Source organism: Ctenopharyngodon idella, chromosome 19 (assembly GCF_019924925.1).
Source record: "Ctenopharyngodon idella isolate HZGC_01 chromosome 19, HZGC01, whole genome shotgun sequence".
Taxonomy (NCBI): Eukaryota; Metazoa; Chordata; class Actinopteri; order Cypriniformes; family Xenocyprididae; genus Ctenopharyngodon; species Ctenopharyngodon idella.
This window is the reverse complement of record NC_067238.1, coordinates 29,594,174-29,615,901: the sequence shown is the minus strand read 5'-3', so window position 1 is coordinate 29,615,901 and position 21,728 is coordinate 29,594,174. Positions and strand designations below refer to the sequence as shown.

At 36.7% G+C, this 21,728-nt stretch overlaps 1 protein-coding gene across 1 annotated transcript; it reads right to left on the bottom strand.

Moving 5' to 3' along the window:
- Positions 1 to 1,591: 1,591 nt before the first annotated feature.
- On the bottom strand, positions 1,592 to 6,979 carry anp32e (acidic (leucine-rich) nuclear phosphoprotein 32 family, member E). Its single transcript, XM_051872919.1, has 7 exons — positions 6,765 to 6,979; positions 4,319 to 4,468; positions 3,726 to 3,848; positions 3,446 to 3,608; positions 3,227 to 3,351; positions 3,088 to 3,139; positions 1,592 to 2,998 (listed from the first exon to the last, which is right to left on the bottom strand). Exons 1-7 carry the CDS (start codon positions 6,816 to 6,818, stop codon positions 2,916 to 2,918), a joined length of 750 nt encoding a protein of 249 aa, XP_051728879.1. The 5' UTR covers positions 6,819 to 6,979; the 3' UTR covers positions 1,592 to 2,915.
- Positions 6,980 to 21,728: the final 14,749 nt, after the last annotated feature.

Here is a 21,728-nt window from a genome sequence, read left to right as displayed (position 1 = left end):
GTTCACAGGAATATATTAACATGGTTGAAGCTTCTTAAAGCCTCCTGAGCTATTGGCAAGTGATGGTAATGTGGGGATGATCTTGTGCCTAAGATAAAACACGTATTACTAGTAAATTAGCTCCCTCAAGTGGTCTAACAGCCATGTTACAGTGCAAGTTTGGATGTCATTTCAGAATAATAAAAAATACTATTCATTGTGGCATTTTGTCATATAATATTGGGCAAATTGTCAACATGCAATTAAACAGGCTATTATTGGCTTTTCACAATTATGAAACATGATACAATTAATGAAACCAAAAGAGTTTTGACCAACACAAAAAACAATAAGTTGTATAAATGTATAACATTTAAAAAGTGTCAACTTGTCCTGAGAACACATTTCTGGGTAAACAAATGTTTAATAGAGTTAATTTCAGCTAGGTGTAAACTAAGTCTTTCTCCAGAGAAGAGCAGACAATAAAGTCAATGGAATGCAACACAATAAAAGAGAAAATAATGTGGAAAATAAATAATCTTCTGTGAATGGTATGAATTCTTAAACGAGAGATGAATCATGGACCAACGGTGTTTTAAACTTAACATCTTTTAATTTCTTAATAAAATTAAAAAACGTTGAAGTTTGATGTGTGATATTATCCATGCTGACAGGTTTGAAAGTTCATGTAACATTCTGGTCTCAAATTAAATAGTTTTTTTTTTTCTTTCTCCGTAACCAGTGAAATTGAAGATCATTACATTTACTGCTATTGATTATATGGATTTAAATGAACATAAATTAATTGTATGTTGCATGCCATATAAATATGCTTTGATATTCCTTAGTATTTCATTTTAATATTTCTTCTTGTTACTAATAATCACCTATAGTGAAACACTCACTTGCCAAATCTATGAATAATTAATGAGCATCATAGTGACTCCACCCTTCCAGTGATGCAGGTGTATTCCTATTGGCTGGATGGTGAATGCTTCACTCCTGATTAATTGATGAGGCTCTTGGTAACTCTGTCTGTTGATCACATGACACACCCCTTTTCTTCTATGCTCCGCTGCTTAAAGTTTGTGTAACTCATAAATGATAAATGTCTAAATACAAGGCTTTGCAGATGGCAGTGTGGTATAAATTTAAAGTTCGCAGGCTGTTTCCAGGCTTGTGGAGCTCATGCCTCAAGCTAAATAAAGTTGTCAACAAATTGCACTTGAGCTGGGATTTGTGTAAATATATTAAAACTCCTATTTAATTGACCGCCTATATTGCTGGTATTCTTTCGTCTTTGAAGACCACAAAATTAAAACATTTTCTAAACCACAAGGACATTATGGTGAAAGGTTTTTCCTTTATTTTCCACATCAAACTTACATCAGGCTGCATTCATTGAAAGGGTTTTATAAATCTTTCAAATTCATCTAAAAATGATTGAAACATCACTGCCATTTTTATCAGGACACATTTTTCCTATCATCAACTTTGGAGACGTTAAAAACAGTGCTTTCGCACCCATGTACGAGGCTTCCAGACGGCTCTCATTTTGAGAAAATCCAAAATTTTGTAATCAAATTACAGAAATCTTTAGCAGACAAAGGTCCATCTTTGAACATAACATCCCATGGAGTTATGCCATTTTAATAATCAAAAGGACAAGTCACTCATTCATTACAACTAACTCAAGAGGAGCTCATAATTGGACAAAGGAGCTTGCAAACTTAAAAAAGAGACACAAAACACCCTAAACAACCCATTAAAACAAAACATCAAAATCCAACAACTAAAATCCTTTTTAGAGAGGTTTATAGCCCATAAAACCCCAAATACAACACTCACACAACAACCAAGTACTTGAAATTTAAACAGGTGACCTGCGTGTATGTAAGTCCTTTGACGTGATTTGTATTAAAACAACTGACCAAACAGATTAATTAAAAAAAGGAAAATAAAACCTGTTGAAACAGATACTATATACATATTGCCATACGAACATTAGATTAAAGGTATTACTCTGTAAAATACCTCAACAAAAGGTAGAAACTAACCTGTTTCCACAGCAAGACAAAGGTAGAAAGGTACTCAAGGGTACTGTTTAATCCAACAAAGCTGTTAAACCTGAACATGAGAAATTTCCAGCAATGGCATTTCTCTTAAGAACAAACAAATCTTGATTTTATCGTCTAAGATGTCAAAAATAGGTGACTTCTGCATAAAACGTGAGAAAGGGCAAACTGCTCACATAATTGAACTCTTTATTAAAAAACTACTTGGAGATTAAAATTCAATTTGCCAACCTACAGCTCGACTCCCGATCTTTGCTCAATTTACATCACATTTACATACATCACACTTTAAAATTCACGAGATCACATACCATCTGGTCTGCCTACATGAGCCTGATCTACCAGAAAAGCTTAATCAAGTGGAGACCATCCCATATAAAGAGTGTGACAAGATCCTTGGCAGCGATTGGTTGATCCAAGAACAAAAGGGTTGACGGTTGGAGATGATTGGCTTGCTGCTCTGTGGTGGGCTGAGAATGAGACCTGGAGAGGTAGATGAGGAGCAGGAAACACTCTGCCTCCTCACAGAGGTCTTGGGGAGCTGGAGTTTGTGGATTTGCCATCTCCTCTCAGTGGTGAAAGCCTAGCGCTGTCTCGAACGGGCCGTCCAACAGCTTATTTACAATCGGGAAATCTCAAACCCAATTTACGTGTTGGGAATTAACTTGGAATGGCTATAAATGAATTGTCAATAAACCCCTTTTATATAGTGTAATATATAATGTATTTATAAAAGAAAACACTTAGCCTCTACAGTGATTTATCTATGGTTTACAAAGAGAAAAACAATCTGCAAGATCACGGTCTTTTTCAGGGTTGATCTACAGCTTGGATATTGTTTCTAAGAAGTCAAACAAAGGGTTAGTCGTCGTCTTCATCGTCATCTTCGCCCTCATCCTCTGCGTCCCTCTTTCGTTTCTCCCCTCGAACACCGGCCTCCTCTTCTGCACAGAGTACAAATTTCAGTCATTAAAGAACAGTTCCACACAAAAGCGACAATTTCAAGATGTTTGGTAGCATAACTAATGCTTACCCTCTCCTTCCTCCTCTTCCTCTTCTACGTAGTCGTCATCATCTTCCTCATCCTGTTACAGAAGGAATCCGTTGTTATTAAGAGGTAAAGTTTTCGAAAACTCATTGTGAATGTTAAAAACAGGTGGAAGCTACATCACCTGGATGTCCTCTTTCATTAGATAGGACAGCCCAACTTCTCCACCCTCTGAGCCTTCCTCATCCTCCTCCTCTTCCTCATACTCCCCGAGCTGCCCTGCTCCTTCCTCGCCATCCTCATCATCATCTGTGTAACAGTTCAAGAAATAATGACTTGATGTAGCATACTTTTATGTATGGTTGAGCATAATTATCTGTGTGATCAAACTCATGGTTCTTACCATCATCGTCAGCCTCGGAGTCTGGAGCTTCATTGTCTTCTGCATCAAAGCCGTCCAGGTATGTGACCTGAGGCAGAAGCTCAAAGATGCTTTCCCTGTAGTCCTCCAACGTGGTGATCTCACAGTTGAACAGGTCCAAACTCTTCAGGTTCTTTAGGTTTTGCTGAGGGTTGAAGAACAAATCATACATCAAATATTTAACTGAAGGGCTAAAGATATCATCTCCAAAATATATTTATATTTATTCAGAAATATGGTGTTAACGCATCAGTGTTTTTACCAGGGCCTCCAGTGTGCTGAGTTCTTTAATCTTGTTGCCACTCAAATTTAAGTAAGTCAGGTTGGCGCATTTCTCTGCAAGCGTCTCCAGTGCCCCTGTGATGTTATTATCACTCAGCTCCAACTGTAAAAGAGAGAATTGCCCTTAAAATGAACTTAATATACACTGGAAAGTTAAGAAATAAACATGTTGGCAAATTTTTTTTTTTTTTTTTAAATAAAATACAATTATAGCACAATGTAATGAGAAGCCACTGTTTGTTACAGTGTAATTACACAAGTATTGAGTAATAATAATCAACATATACTTAATGTATAGACCCAATTATATGCTTATAAGACCGATTTACTATTCTAATCATGCAATATATTTAACATGAATATTTTGCCACATCACACTACTAAAGTTTCCATTAGGCATTCTCCATCCATTTTTTTTGCACACTTTAATAATACAACGTGTCTACATTAATATGTAAACTGTGTTACGGTATCGGTTTTCTGCATAGTTAGAACTTGAAACACAACAGATCTTCTTGTTAAGAGAACTTTGCCTGGTGTTTTCTGAAATTAATGCTCGATCTCTTGACTGACCTTCCTCAGTTTTGGCAGTGAGGGTAGTTTGGCCAGGGAGGTGAGACCCACGTTGACCATGCTGAGGAACTCCAGCTCCTTAAACTCATCTGTCAGGCCTTCAATCTCACCGTCACTCGAGCGGCAGTTATCCACCACCAGCTCTGCTACCTGCAGGACAGATGAACATAAACAGGCACTTGGTGAGCAAAGACATTGTTTCTTTCATGCTATTGCCATGAATTACCACAATGCAACATTTAATAACTGCTAATATTACAACTAAGCATTATTTAACGCTTAAATATGTAATAGTGTATTTTAAGACTTTTATAAGGTTTAACTCTCTAAATATTAAGACTAAAGTGAAGTATGTAGTTTACTGCACCACTAGTGTCACCAAAAGGAACTGCAAAAACAATAAGTGTTTTCTAACAGGTTTCTCAAACACTCCCCCATTGCTATTGGTCGAACAAACGAAGTCCCGCCCCAAACTCACGCCATTGGTTGAGCCAGTGTTGCTAGTTCGGATTGCAGAAACAAACAATACCCCAACAGCTCCACTGTATTTACACTTTTTGAGGAAAATAAATGCATTTTCATTTCATGACTAAAGTATTTAAACATGGGGGGGGAGGGAGACATAATTTAAGGTATTGTTGTGAGTATGAATGGATGTTTATCTGTCTAAACAAGAGTGAAACTTAAACTGAATAGTTTAGAAACTTTATGAATATTTAAAATAAATAAAACTGTGATTATGGGCTTTTTTGAGGAACGTGCTCGTGTTCTTATAACAACACATTCAAACGTGTACACACGCGCACGCGCACTGTCGTGCACTGCAGCCATAATATTTAAATATTCAATAACTTGTTGCCCTTATGGAAATCTGCTACATTTTTCAGCACGTGATGTGTGAGCAATGTAGCCTTGATAATGTTTACCCCCTTCATCACGGCTGAATTTACTGCCAGCGTTTCACAAGAAGATTTTCAAAACGCTCGCGATGGTAATATTTTGCTAGTGACGCAAGATACACCCGAGTTAAAAGCCACGTATCATTTATACACGTCTGTTCCGTCAGAGGAGCATTAACTCAAGCTCGTGTAAAAGATCCCATCCATCAGATCCCTCATTCAAAAGAAGCGTGCTCCTCTACTTCGGTTCAGGCAAGCCTACAATAATCTACTAAAATCGGAGGGGAGGAAGGGGGGCTCGCCCCTTCACCATCTGCCACATTCCTTCAATTAATAAAACGGTGACGGATATCCAAAACGGCTTCATAAAGCCGAATAAATACTGTTTAACTTCGGTAATAAATAATGTTACCGGAGGTTACATAATTACGCCATTAACGTAAGCGTGGAAGAAAATGGCAACGTGTTTTTTAAACTGTCGAGCGACTATTTCTGGCTCTACGCGCCAATTATTCCGTTCCACACACCACGTAGGCATTGTGTATCAGAAATCGCTCAACTCCGATTAATAAAAACAGATTCAAAGCCACAAAACACCGGCATTTACGTCTCAACTATTGATGCAACAAAATGACTTCCACTCCCCGCCCGTCAACACGGAGACTCGAGCAGCATTTCACACACACCATCCTCACCACACACACAGCGAGGCGCTGCAGAAGCCATGAACGCTTAATTATGCAGTTTGACCTGACATTCGCTCGATATGTGCTTGTGCTCTCAAACTCTGAACATAATGGCTTTGAGAGTCTTAGGAGGAAGACCGAAGGCAAGTGCCCCTGAATGTCTAATGTCGAAGAGATGGATAGTAAGATGTCCGCCTTTGGAAGACGAAACTGCTCGTTTTACTAGGTTAGAGAAGCCATAGTGAGGTACGCGTCCGTGAAGCTTGCCTACAATAAACTTTTTATGTGAGCAGATAAGCCGTTCATTCGCGTGATGTTTTGCGCGATATTTTGCATAAACAGCCCCGTTTGGGCTATGAATGCCTATAACAACAATGACGTTTTGTTTTTAATTACTACTGTTTCCCGCTTGAAGCGATAACATTATCGTATCGAGGGCTATAATAACATCGTAACCGAATTGGACGTCACTTGTTGAGTAATAAACATTTTTTTTCTGAACCATCGAATAAAAAAAGAAGCATATTATTTTGAGGTACTAGTTGGGACGCCCACATCGATAAGTCTAATGTAATGGCGAAGGAGACCGTGTAACGAGTTCACAAGAGTTTTACGCGCTCAAATAACGATTATTTTGACTACTTGTTTTAAATCATCTTGTATAGGTCTAAATATGCATTCTGCGATGCGTTCATCCATGACTAAAAATCTTATTCGCATCCTTGTGAGCGCCCATGTGGTCTTACAGCCGTGCTGCCATTCAGCGGAGTCTACTGACTATTCCGTAAGTGCAGGATAGACAGGTTGCGAACTAACATCATTTCTTGTTTCCGTGGAAAAATAAATAATGAAAGCGCTCACCTCCGCTGGAGTTCTGTTCCTCAGCTCTAAACTGATCCTCTTCTTCATCTCCATTTTGTTGGTGTTTGCTGCACTGGGTTAGACCGCTTAAAGAAAAAAAATTGTCAGAAACTCCGGAGCACGGACCTACGGCTCGGCTATCTTCAATGGCTGCCGTTCTCTAACTGATCCTCCATGATACCTCGCACCCAACCCCCTTTCTGAGATCCCGCCCTCACTGCGCTCTGATTGGATCGTTGTTATTTTTGAACCCGTGATTGGCGGACCAGCCTGTCGCTCAAACGGATCACGCTTATCAACATAATCGGTCTTTGTAGACTTACGTGATTGGTTGGAAATACGCGCGCAGTAGATTTTAGACGGGACGGTCAGAACGTCAGTATGAAGCTTTCAAACTGTTAATCCGCCCATTCTTTGTTCTCATTGGCGCCTGGAAGCGATGTCCGTGTCCTTTAAAATACTCCAGTAATTCGAAATCAATTTGGAGATCATGTTAAAATTGTGTATTTTAAATAGCCAAAAGTGAACACCAACACATTAGAGAAGGAAAATAAGTAATTTATTTTCCTCACATACAAATAAAAAAGTGTTACATTTCAGCACAAATGAACTCGGAATACTTTGAGTGTCTTCCATACAATAATTCTACAAAATGGCTGACCATAAACCCAGACAGTCATGGTGGCTTGAAGGCTGCACGCACGCCACGCCATCTGTCCCGTGTAACGTGCTGCTGATCGCCTCACCAGAGGACTCACAAAGGCCCATTGGTCGCAGTAGAGTACAAGCAGACTGTTAGATTGTTGTTGTAAATTACTATAAAATCACTAGATTTTCTTCAAAAATGTCTTTATTTGAACATAGCTCAAAAACAACTGCCCCCACCCATTAGACGGAAATAAACAATGATGTAAAATGAATGCTTTCAGCAATGTGCATTAGTGCAATACCCCAAGGTGACCACTAGGGCTGCATGGCACACTGACCCTGAAATGGAATGGACACCACAACTGATCTCCTAAGCTGATTTATCTAGGCTGCCAGAGAAGAAGTGAATAATCTTTTGTATAAAACAGTCATTAGAACAGACTACCTATTTGTTTGTTTGCTTGTCTGTCACAAGAGATACGAGCATGTCTCAAACAATATGAGAAATGTGCTTTTTATTTGATTCATTAATTTATAAGATAATTACATTTTAAGGGTCATTTTTTACCTTTATGAGGGCATATTTGTCTAACTATATAAGTTTTGATAATATATTTATTTTTAATACCTTAAAGCATTTTTATTATTTTTGCAGTATTTTTTTCCCCTGGAATACTTTTTTTTTAATTTATTTTTTTTTATACAGCAGATGGTAAACCTAATGTATCAGGTTAATAGATAAGATGTATATCAAGTGATATCATATATATATATATACAATATATTTTCTCTCAAAGATTTTATATTTGCTTTTCAACACAAATCAGATATAACAATCCCCCAACCTTTACCAACAAATCCTTGGGGATTACATCCATGCTATAATATCTTTTAATTAAAATATCCCTTTGTTGTTTTGCAAACATATAGATAACTCATGGGAAACCCAGCATTTAAATGTTGGGACACATTTAAAAACAACAGGCAGGAAACACAAAATGCCCTAGCAAAGTGGAGAGGTGTATTAGATGCAGCAAAAAGTCTACTCAGAATGACTTGTTGATAAAAACTGTATTTTAGTTTATGTGTAATGAGTATCTAAGGTTTTAATCATTTATTTTGGACAACTTGACGAAACGTTTTATCATGCACCGCGTGAGGCAAATTGGATAAATGCTGAACAACAATGTCACAAAAATCCACTAGATGGCAGACAGTGAAAGGACACGGTTGAAACCAGTTCGGACTGGTTAAGACTGCTTGTGTACCTTGTGGCCTTATTTGAAGCTGCCGCTAGATGGAGCACTAGAGCTTTACACAGACATTGTACTCATACACAAATGATTAGGCTAACATATATATATATATATATATATATATTTTTTTTTTTTTTTTTTTTTTTTTTCTGGATTGTACATAACACTTAAAAACATTCTTCCCATTTTAACATGTAAACAGACCATTTTTACACAAGCACGTCAATTTTTGTAAGAAATTGGACAGGTGTTAGAATGACTTGTATTGGACCAAGTTAACTAGCCTAATGACTGGTAATATTCATCATGCTTGAACTCTGGAACTTCTCTTGCTTGACCTTGATTGAGGGCCATTGTCACGTCTTAATGTTTCCTGAAGCCTTTTGTCCTCCGGCTGCATGGTGGCCCGCTGAGGGGGTCGACAGATGGGGGAGAGGGTTTCACGTTCAGGCAAGAATAATGGGAGACACATACTAGTGTATTCTCATGCAAAAAACACAATGGGCCAACGGCAATCAGACTGCCTTGGGAATCCCTAACAAGTGTTTAATACAGGAGTGATTGAGAGAAATACACCGGCAAGCACAAAAGACAGACCCAAGAGGCTCAAGACAGACGTTTTAGACTCTAAGTGTGAGGACTATTTAGAACAATTAGTCAGTCATTAAAATGGAGAACATTACTTTCTGCTCTAAATGTTGTCGTGGGCACTCTTATGAATTTAAATATGCAGATTAGAGATTGTAAATAGTGTGGTAAGATGTAGAATTACTTGAACTCAATCCAGACACATGAACAGCATTGCCTATAAAGCGAGCAAAACACAATAGAATTAAGTTCGGGGCTTGGTTAGAATAACAAGAGGAATGTGAGAGACATTTAATTGGATCCAGGTGTAGCTGCCAGCCCACACGAACAAGGTCAAGTGTGCGTAGGTTTGTGGGATTGAGGCTGTAGCGGTTTGGGATATGGATACCAAATCCTGGGAAAATGCTGTCTTCTTTAGGACAGTGCTGTGTAAATCACAAGCAGAAATGAGAAAAGTGACAAAAAGAGCACTTATAATGAAAACAGAAACTGATTCAAAACTCCTTTTAACAAAAGGGTGCTTAGATTAACTGTAAAAATTCACTTTGAGTAAATAAAAGCAATAAAAGCTTGAGTAATGTCTAAGGCAATGGGTTGCATTAGTAAACAAGATGACATTATTAAGTTATTTTCAGACATAAAAGCAAGCCAGCAATATTTTTGTGAGTTGTTGGATCCGACACTGTTCATTCATCATTTGCTACAGCCAAAGAGGAAGACTTATTTCATGTGGCTGTGCAAGTCTTTGATGCTTTGTGAATGAACATATTGATCACAGACAAGCATCGTCTGCACTGGAGCCTGTTTCTAAAACACTGTGTTCACAAAGGGTTTTTATGTCTCAGTACATCACACCCTAACATGTAAAGGCTCGTGAGGGTGTGTTTGTGAGTGTGTCAGGGAGTGTGTTCACTCCTTCAAGGGAGGTTATGAATATGCCAAAAAGGGTGTATAGCACAATGCCTGACATATAGTCTGTATTTTGTTTTTGAAAGCTAACCCAGATAGCAGATTGGTATGCCGCAGAATCTGTTTGAATTTAGGCTGGGAGTTTGGCCCAAATACCACAAGGAATTACGGCCCAAAAGCTTGCCAAAAGTAAACCAGATCTATACCAGACGCAGACCAAAACTCACCCACAACTTTTTGTTGTGTTTGGGTCATTTTGACTAGGAGAGGATTTTCCTTTTCCCGAAAATGTTCACCCAAAGTTCACCCAAAAATTTAAATTCTGTCATCATTTACTCACCCTCAAGTTGTTCCAAACCTGTATGAATTTCTTTGTTCTGCTGAACACAAAGGGAAATATTTGGAAGAATGTTTGTAACCAAGCAGATCTCGCCCCCTATTGACTGCCATAGTATTTTTTTTCCTACTATGGTAGCGAGATCTGCTTGGTTACAAACATTCTTCCAAATATCTTCCTAAATGATGACAAAATTTTCATTTTTGGGTAAACTATCCCTTTATTGCATTGGACTAAACTTACTGACTTTGTTTACACAATACTTCCCAACATTTTTTGGATAATGTTTGTACTTTTTTGGGAGTTTTCCCACCTGGTTACACTTGTGGTGTTCCTAGTCAAAAATGACTGGCCTACCAAAAAAAAAAAAAAAAAGCTTATAAATCACTTGTTATGCTATTTTATCACCAAATATTGGATTCTTTTTGTCAACTTATTTTCTTTTAATTAAGACAGGTTTTGTATTTCTTTTTTTGAAAGTGACTGATTATAGGCCTCATTGATCTGACCTGATATTGGTCAAAAATGACCACTGAAAATGAATGGCAGAGATCGGAAATAAGAGAAACATTTAGTGTTCAGGAGCACGTTCATCATGTTCATGTTCACATATGTACATGTGCATGGAAAGACAAAGGCCTAAGAACTGTGCATGCGTGGATATATGCACATGCACACACACACACACACACACACACACACACACACACACACACACACACACACACACACACACACACACACACACACACACACACACACACACACACACACAATGAGTCCAATATTTGGTGATAATATAGCATAACAACCGATTTACATGCAATTTTTAAAAGGCCAGTTACAGGGTTTTCAACTTTGAAGGAAGTCAGTTTCTATCGGTCACTCAAGAATCACTATGAAAAAAATTGATTTCTTTTCACAAAAATAATAATGTGATTTTTTGTTGTTGTTGTTTTTTGTAAACTGATTGTTTACTATTACTATTTTTGCCATTTCAGAACATGTTTGGGACAAACTAACGAAACTTCACATTGCAGTTGAAACAGTAAAGCTTTACTCATAGTGTTGGAAAGGCAGATTCATTCTAGTGAATCAGTTCATTCAGACATTTCTTGTAATTGAACATTATATAAACCAATTAAAATCTCTGCATGGCATTTTTGTTAATTTTTTTAAGGGAAATGTTTAGCCCATCAGTATGACTATGACACAGTTATATAAATGAAGAAGCTGTTTTGTTGTATTCGTTTTATTTAGTGACAAATTATCAGTTCAGTTTCATTCAAAAATAAATAATAATAATAGTAACCCACATTGATTTGTACAAGGGTTCTGATTAAATTATTAATTATATAATTTGATAGTTATTTAAAAAAAAAATCATATAAGTAGCTTCAATGTAGTTTGATACTTTTTGCCCTTGTATAGTGTGGTGAACCATATAAACAGTAGCTTGAGTCTTATTAAAATTAGGATTAGCTTGTAGCTTGAAAAGTTTCAAAGTGGCTTCACTCACACTTATCTTTATGGAAAACATGCCCACACTTGCATCATTGTCTTGTTCAAAGGCATTTTGCCCTGTGGTCAAATGGATGAGTCAAATCAAATGATGTAATCATCTTTCAGAAAATCCCCAATCCTGTTTAATAAAGCGTCTTTCAGTTACTATAATTGCCTTGAAGCCCTCAGCACAGAAACCACGAGACAGAGCAGCAGTGAACAGATACAGGCTGTTATCAATGACCGTCCAGTTCAAACGGAAGAACTCAAGAGATGAATTGAGATATGCGTGAAGGAGATAAATTAACTAAGCCCAATTTACACTGAGTAATTCTCCCCTTCCCCCTTTTCTGTTGCTTTTCCAGAATTCACTGCTCTCCAAGTCCACAAACACCTATTAGAAACTTCCTACTATGAGCAAAAGGATTTGGAAAAAACGAAGACATCATCAGTGGACGCACACTTGACCTAATTTAGACTAACTGGAGCTCCTTTACTCTGGGAGCATGAGGTGGAGGTCACTTACAAATCAGTCCCAGAGAAACCCAGCCTCTGTTTTCTTAAGCTTCTCAGGATAGCCATTCTGACCATAATCCATGACTGATTTACAAAGGAAAAAGGACATGGACCTGAACACTGTATAGGTCAAGGACAGAGGTCAACAACTCCTCCTGTGGGGACAAGAAGAATGCTGACTTGGGACTAAGCTTTTAACCATTCCTGAAATACATGAGAACCTATTCATTGTAAATCAGTGCATTTTTAATCCTTAGTATGAGTAAAACAAACCATAGGTTAGGAAAACAGTTTGAGAAGACATTTATAGCACAGTAACATTATTTCATTATTATAACATTATCTATCTATCTATCTATCTATCTGTCTGTCTGAAAACATTCAGCTATTTCTCATTCCACACTTTTGTTTTTAAATCATGGCCACTTAACTGCACTGTTGGGGAATCATTATTTCTGCACGTTTAACCGAAACATGTGGATGTCGTGTAGCGGTGTGTTTATAACAGCTAACTGCCAATCATTTCTGCCTATGCTGTAGTCACAGACCGTTTTTTATTAGTGAGCTCATTTCCTGCATGTGCTTCCAGGAAGGGGAACGATGGGAACCAGAGATTTAGCAGGTACCCCAAACTTTGGCCTCTATCCCAAATGCCTTTTTCCCTATACTCTGCTCTGTGGGTGGGTTTAAAGAAAAAATCCATAAACTCTAAATACTCAAAACATATCTGTTTGAACCTGATTTATACCTGTAAAACATGTGAATGCACCAACAGTCACATTAGAACAAATGAGACTCAAATAATCAAACCATGGCAATAAAAATTAAGTTTCTTGGTAACACTTCAGTATGGGGAACACATATTTGCTATTATACAACTTTTGCCTCAATGAACTCCAAATTTATTGCTTATTAAAAGTTAGTAAGGTAGTTTTTCTAGCATTTAAGTTTAGATATTGGATTAAGGGATGTAGAATAAGGTCAGAAATAGGCAATACTTTGTGCTTTATAAGTACTAATAAACAGCCAATATTATTATGCATGCTAATAGTAATATGCAAGCATAGAACCATTCCATTCCACAAAAGGTTCTTTATAGTAGAAAAGGGTTCTTTAGATTATTAAAATGTTCTTCACATATAAGAAAAAAAGGGTTCTTTTTAGAACTGTTTAGGTTCTTTGGGGAACCCTGTGGATCCTGCTCCTTTTGGAACCTTTATTTTCAAGGGTGTAATGTCCAGAAAGTTAAGCTATTCCACTTTGGGCATCTTTCCTTTAAATACAGTGTTGAAGGAAATTTAGAGTCCAGACATGCAGTGATTCATCAAAGTATTATATAACTGCTTTATGGTGCACAAGACATATTACTTCATGGCAGAGGGTTCAGTTCCTCCCAGCTGTGTCAACTGCATCCACTCATTTAAACGTATGTTGTCTTGTGGTTGTCCAGGGTTCGTGCTGTGTAACTAAAAGACTATTCTTATCACTTGAGAACATCTCTCAGTGCCAGCAGATGGGGGGATAAGTGTAAACAGCCTGTTGATTTCAGACTTTATTCTTGGCTTTCAGCAAGGGGTGCATTGAAAATAATAGGCCATGTTTTTTTACTCCATTATATCTGATTTCATTTGTTGGAGCTTTAACATCATGGAACGTTTTTCAATTAATGCCAGAATTTTTCTTCTGTTGTACGGTTGGCTATTTTAATCTACGACCATGGACTGTGTGTTACAGCATGTCATTTTAATCATATAACCATCTAGTAATGTAAATACATCAAACCTGCATTGTTTCTGAGTTCAATATAAGTTAAACTCGTTAAACAGCATTTTTGGCGAAAATGTTAATTGCAAAACACAATCATTTTGACTTGTGCCTCTTTTTCTCTGTTTCAATGAGGTACTTACATTAGAAATAAACTGGGACAATTTTCAAAGGATTCAAAAGCTGAAATGTAAATCTTATAATTTTAAAAACGCAACTTACATTTCACTCTTTCCTCGCCATTGTCGGAATTTTCCGGCTTTCCATGTTTTCACTATTATGCATCTTCTGAAAGAGTATAAAGTCAGAATTGCATCTTTCTAAAGTCAGAATTGTGAGATATAAACTCTCAATTCTGACTTTTTTTCTTTACAACATGCTTTATAACATGCAATTGCAAGTTATAAAGTCCGAATTGTGAGATATAAACTCGCAATTCTGAGAAAAAATGTCAGTCCCTCACAACTGCACATTTATATCTCGCAATTCTGACTTTATAACTCGCAATTCTGACTTTATATCTCGCAATTCTGACTTTATATCTCGCAATTCTGACTTTATAACTCACAATTCTGACTTTATAACTCGCAATTCTGACTTTATAACTCACAATTCTGACTTTATAACTCGCAATTCTGACTTTATATCTCGCAATTCTGACTTTATAACTCGCAATTCTGACTTTATAACTCGCAATTCTGACTTTATATCTCACAATTCTGACTTTATATCTCGCAATTCTGAATTTATAACTCACAATTCTGACTTTATAACTCACAATTCTGACTTTATAACTCACAATTCTGACTTTATATCTCACAATTCTGACTTTATATCTCACAATTCTGACTTTATAACTCACAATTCTGACTTTATAACTCACAATTCTGACTTTATATCTCACAATTCTGACTTTATAACTCACAATTCTGACTTTATAACTCACAATTCTGACTTTATATCTCACAATTCTGACTTTATAACTCACAATTCTGACTTTATAACTCACAATTCTGACTTTATATCTCACAATTCTGACTTTATAACTCACAATTCTGACTTTCTATCACACAATTCTGACTTTATATCTCACAATTCTGACTTTCTATCACACAATTCTGACTTTCTATCTCACAATTCTGACTTTCTATCACACAATTCTGACTTTATATCTCACAATTCTGACTTTCTATCTCACAATTCTGACTTTATAACTCACAATTCTGACTTTATATCTCACAATTCTGACTTTATAACTCACAATTCTGACTTCATAACTCACAATTCTGACTTCATAACTCACAATTCTGACTTTCTATCACACAATTCTGACTTTATATCTCACAATTCTGACTTTCTATCACACAATTCTGACTTTCTATCTCACAATTCTGACTTTCTATCTCACAATTCTGACTTTATAACTCACAATTCTGACTTTATATCTCACAATTCTGACTTTATAACTCACAATTCTGACTTCATAACTCACAATTCTGACTTCATAACTCACAATTCTGACTTTATATCTCACAATTCTGACTTTCTATCACACAATTCTGACTTTATATCTCACAATTCTGACTTTCTATCACACAATTCTGACTTTATATCTCACAATTCTGACTTTCTATCACACAATTCTGACTTTCTATCACACAATTCTGACTTTATATCTCACAATTCTGACTTTCTATCACACAATTCTGACTTTATATCTCACAATTCTGACTTTATATCACACAATTCTGACTTTCTATCACACAATTCTGACTTTATATCACACAATTCTGACTTTATATCTCACAATTCTGACTTTCTATCACACAATTCTGACTTTATATCTCACAATTCTGACTTTCTATCACACAATTCTGACTTTATATCTCACAATTCTGACTTTCTATCACACAATTCTGACTTTCTATCACACAATTCTGACTTTCTATCTCACAATTCTGACTTTCTATCACACAATTCTGACTTTATATCTCACAATTCTGACTTTATATCTCACAATTCTGACTTTATATCACACAATTCTGACTTTCTATCACACAATTCTGACTTTATATCTCACAATTCTGACTTTTTATCTCGCAATTGTGTGTTTATATCGAAAAAAAAGTCAGAATTGTGAAATATAAACTCGCAATTTCAAGAAAAAAAGTCAGAATTGTGAGATAAGTCGCAATTAAATTTTTTAATTTTTTATTTTAATGGCAGAAACAAAGCTTCTATAATAAGGAGCAGAAACAAGTGATAAAAGCATTGCTTATGCACGCTGTAATGCGATTTTCTCAGCTTTTTGTTCAAAATCTTGCTTTTTTATAAAACTTACATTTAAGTGTTAATAAAAAATGCATGAAGCTATAATAAAACTTTTGTTTGTTTGTTTGTTTGTTTGTTTAAAAGCAGAGGCTCTGTTCTTTCTTTTGATATATTGCATGTTTAGACATTCATACTAATATTCTGGGGGCCATGAAAATTTTACACAGAAAACTTTACACAGAAAAGTTCAGAAAGCTATTATTTCCACACTTAAATCAAGTTAACAAGCAAATTGTTTACATCTTGTGGCTATAATATTGAAATTGTTTAATGTTCACAGATTAGCCCCATTCACTTACATTGTGAGTGTCTCACTGTTTTTGTGGTAAACAAATGATGTCAAACTTGTACTGAACCCAGAATATTCCTTTAATCTCTAATCATAGAAAGTAATGAATGCAGAAAGAGAGTGAGTTTTGTGTGTAAGCAGTCCATGATGGAGAATTCCTCACAGGTCTGTTCTTACAGTGTGCATGGAAAACAGCTTCTGGATGAGAGCCCAGATTCCATGCAAATGCTCTTTGCTAAACACTCACAAATGTTTTCTCCCACCGTCTTATCCATTGTGGGACCTCACAGCCGGAGCGGCAGATCCATCCCCGCACCCCCTGGGGTCTCTGGCGACCCCCGAGACTCATCTTCTCTCTGTTCTCACGTACACACATCCCATTTGATGCGCTGGTCAGTTGTGCCCACGCGGAGATATCAGTGGGAGTGTGGCTGACATCCTGCTCACATGTAAATCAGGAAAGAAGCCCAGTAATTCACCCCCATTGGATAATGTTCACAGAGTCTTTCTAAACACTCCTATTAAGGCTCAACCACTGTAAAAGCTCAATTCAGGATCCAAAAGTGATATTTTATGTTTTCCTCAAAACACTTAATCATGACTGCAATACAGTTCCTAAAATGTTTACAAAAGAAAGTAATGCATTAGATGAAGTCTGGTCTCTCATAGGGGTAGGGAGTGAAGATATCAATCTCTAATCTCACTTATCCCCCGCAAGGGAAATACTATCCTGTTTTTCCAGCGAGTCTCACCATGGTGGCTTAGATTCAATTTAAAAGAGCAACTTCTCACATAATTTACTAAGAAATAATTTTTATTGTTACATAAAATGCTTTAGAGAAAAACTCAAGTATGCTTTGGTTGCTTTAGCAAGTGACTATTTTGCTGAGTTTAATTAACGTAAACTAAAATTAATTAAAAAAAAAAAGTTAATTGAAATAAAGCTGAAATAAAATAAAATATAAATATTAGTTGAAAAACCTATGTAACGAAAGTTAGAAATATTGCCTTGGCACTAAAGCACTAAAATGTTCAACTCTTTCCCTGCTAGAAAAAGTTGCAAGCCACCGTCAGCGTTTTTGATAACTTTCACAAATATTTCATGGCCTCCAGAATATTTTTTTTTATATGAACATGCAATATATCAAAATAAAGAAAAGAGACTCTGCTTTTAAACAAAATGTGTTATTTTAGCTTATGCATTCTTTTTTTATCAACTCTTAAATGTGGGTAAGTGATGCAAAAACTTGAGAAAATGAAATCCAGCCAGTCCAGCAATGATTATGTCAGAGATCAAATTTGAATAAGGAATAACAAATTTATTAATTAAAAATTATAGAGACAAACAAATTAATTAAGTAATTAATGGTTAATAATAAAATCTAGAGTATTGTAAAATCCAGAGTGTTGTATCTAATAGATGAAGATGAAGAATATACAGAAAAAAGGAACAAAATTAAGACATTTGCAGAATGAAATGAGAGATAGAAGAGAAGAAGCAGAAGAGCAAAGAAAAGCAAAGGAAAAGCTAAACTATCAAAGACTCAGTCCACTTTAAGCATAGGAAAACTTATATCCCACTCAAACTTATGTTTGGTCTAATAAGAAAAGGTCAAATGGATTTATCCATTAGGTTATACACTGGTCCGATGTCAAAAATAGACGAAAATAGATATAGGGGTTGTTTTGACACCCTTAAGGGAATTTTTGCAGATCTTACATTATCACATGTCAGCAGAAATAGAAACAGACATATCTGGATATAAAAGTACATTGATTTCAAATGAGCAACTAATTCCGAAAGCATCACTTCTGCAGTACTTGGCAAACGTCCAGTATCTAACCACAAACGTATCAACATGACCTGTCGTACTTTGAAGACCAATTGAATATAGCAAGCATACACCATGGACATCAAGAAGAATAACCATAAAGGAGTACATGAATATATGAAATCAAAAGTAATATTGATAAATCATAAGCCATAAATGATTAACATAAAATATGAATAAAAAGCATGAATATGAATATTGACCATTTTGGATGCACCAGTAAGTTTCATAACAAAAGGAACATTTTGAGCAAAAAGCTGAGAAAATTGCTTTTTTTTTCAAAGACTACAACTTGCAAAAGCAATGCTTTTATCACTTGTTTCTGCTCCTTTTTTCCCCTGTGTTTTGATCTGGAGATTCTGTATTCTTTCAGGAGATGTGTAATAGCGCCCCCTACCGTATAACAGTGAAAACATGGAAAGCCAGACATTTCTGTCAATGGCGGGAAAACGCCGTCTTAAATGATGGAAAATTCCGTCAATGGCGGGGAAAGAGTTAACTGGAAAAAAATAAAAACTGAACGTGAAATAAAACTAAAACTAAATAGCAATAATAAAAAGAAAAAAAAACGAATAAAATGACAAAATAACATAACTATGGAGCCCCTAAAGGGACATGGTGATGGAAAAAATATGAGATGGGAGGAAAAATATATTTCAATGCTTTTGTGTTCGCTCGTAAAAAACGAAAAAGTTTTGAACTTAAAGGTGCAGTAAGCAAATTCTGAGAAACGCTGTTGAAAGTGCACCAAAACCATACGCCCCTTACAGCCAATCAGCAGTAAGGGGCGTATACACTTATTAGGGGGGAGGTGCCTGTGTTGCATAGCTTGTTCGTGAATTTGGGGGAGGAGCTATCAAGATAGGGGTGTGATCCTTTTGGGTAGGGATGTGTTTGTTTTGGTGATTTCAAATATTAACAGCATTTCTCAGATGTTGCTTACTGCACCTTTAAGAACTAAAACTGAAATTAAAATAATTTAAAACCTAAATAGCCTAAATCACTCACAATACCCTTGCGTTCCCTTGCAAAACTATTGCGTTCGTTCGCAAAGAATGAAGACGTTTTGCGAGAGAACGCAAAGTTTTTCAGGGGAACACAAAAGCTTTGACATATAATTTTCCTCCCATGTAATAAAGTATTTAAGGCAACAAAAGCTATGTTGGGGGGACAATGAAAACATTTAGCTTTATAAATATTCTATTGTTTACCATATATTTTCATTTTTTTCCACACAAAAATATGTTGAGATCAAATAATAATTGGTGGACCACCTGCAGTACCGCTCTAGTTCCCAGATTTTCCTGTTGAAAACCTCTGTCATAGAGAATGAGAACATCAAAACAAGCTAAATAAAATAAAATAAAAAAATCCTCACAAAATGCATTATATACATTTCAATGTCCTCTAGCACATGTGTAGAGTCAGACAGCATCTTTACCCATGTCAGACCCACCCTGAAAAATTACTCAAGTAAAAGAGCAACACAACATGAATATACTAGACCACTAATACAGCATAAATCTTCTCCCTCAAACTTCACTGAAGAGCGATAATACACAGGGGTTTGTTTGAGTTGGCACCTTACACAGTGTACTATACAGGTGCTGGTCATATAATTAGAATATCATCAAAAAGTTGATTTATTTCACTAATTCCATTCAAAAAGTGAAACTTGTATATTATATTCATTCATTACACACAGACTGATATATTTCAAATGTTTATTTCTTTTAATTTTGATGATTATAACTGACAACTAAGGAAAATCCCAAATTCAGTATATCAGAAAATTAGAATATTGTGAAAAGGTTCAATATTGAAGACACCTGGTGCCACACTCTAATAAGCTAATTAACTCAAAACACCTGCAAAGGCCTTTAAATGGTCTCTCAGTCTAGTTCTGTAGGCTACACAATCATGGGGAAGACTGCTGACTTGACAGTTGTCCAAAAGACGACCATTCCCACCTTGCTCAAGGAGGGCAAGACACAAAAGGTCATTGCAAAAGAGGCTGGCTGTTCACAGAGCTCTGTGTCCAAGCACATTAATAGCGAGGCGAAGGGAAGGAAAAGATGTGGTAGAAAAAAGTGTACAAGCAATAGGGATAACCGCACCCTGGAGAGGATTGTGAAACAAAACCCATTCAAAAATGTGGGGGAGATTCACAAAGAGTGGACTGCAGCTGGAGTCAGTGCTTCAAGAACCACTACGCACAGACGTATGCAAGACATGGGTTTCAGCTGTCGCATTCCTTGTGTCAAGCCACTATTGAACAACAGACAGCGTCAGAAGCGTCTCGCCTGGGCTAAAGACAAAAAGGACTGGACTGCTGCTGAGAGCTCCAAAGTTATGTTCTCTGATGAAAGTAAATTTTGCATTTCCTTTGGAAATCAGGGTCCCAGAGTCTGGAGGAAGAGAGGAGAGGCACACAATCCACGTTGCTTGAGGTCCAGTGTAAAGTTTCCACAGTCAGTGATGGTTTGGGGTGCCATGTCATCTGCTGGTGTTGGTCCACTGTGTTTTCTGAGGTCCAAGGTCAACGCAGCCGTATACCAGGAAGTTTTGGAGCACTTCATGCTTCCTGCTGCTGACCAACTTTATGGAGATGCAGATTTCATTTTCCAACAGGACTTGGCACCTGCACACAGTGCCAAAGCTACCAGTACCTGGTTTAAGGACCATGGTATCCCTGTTCTTAATTGGCCAGCAAACTCGCCTGACCTTAACCCCATAGAAAATCTATGGGGTAATGTGAAGAGGAAGATGCGATATGCCAGACCCAACAATGCAGAAGAGCTGAAGGCCACTATCAGAGCACCCTGGGCTCTTATAACACCTGAGCAGTGCCACAGACTGATCGACTCCATGCCACGCTGCATTGCTGCAGTAATTCAGGCAAAAGGAGCCCCAACTAAGTATTGAGTGCTGTACATGCTCATACTTTTCATGTTCATACTTTTCAGTTGGCCAAGATTTCTAAAAATCCTT

Bases quoted from the DNA above. Each gene is read 5' to 3' on its own strand.
- anp32e (XM_051872919.1), bottom strand. From the start codon at position 6,818: ATGGAGATGAAGAAGAGGATCAGTTTAGAGCTGAGGAACAGAACTCCA. The intron at 3,609-3,725 runs GTAAAAACACTG...TTCAACCCTCAG, and splicing joins TCAGCACACTGGAGGCCCTG to CAAAACCTAAAGAACCTGAA. The intron at 3,352-3,445 runs GTAAGAACCATG...ACTGTTACACAG, and splicing joins CTCCGAGGCTGACGATGATG to ATGATGATGAGGATGGCGAG.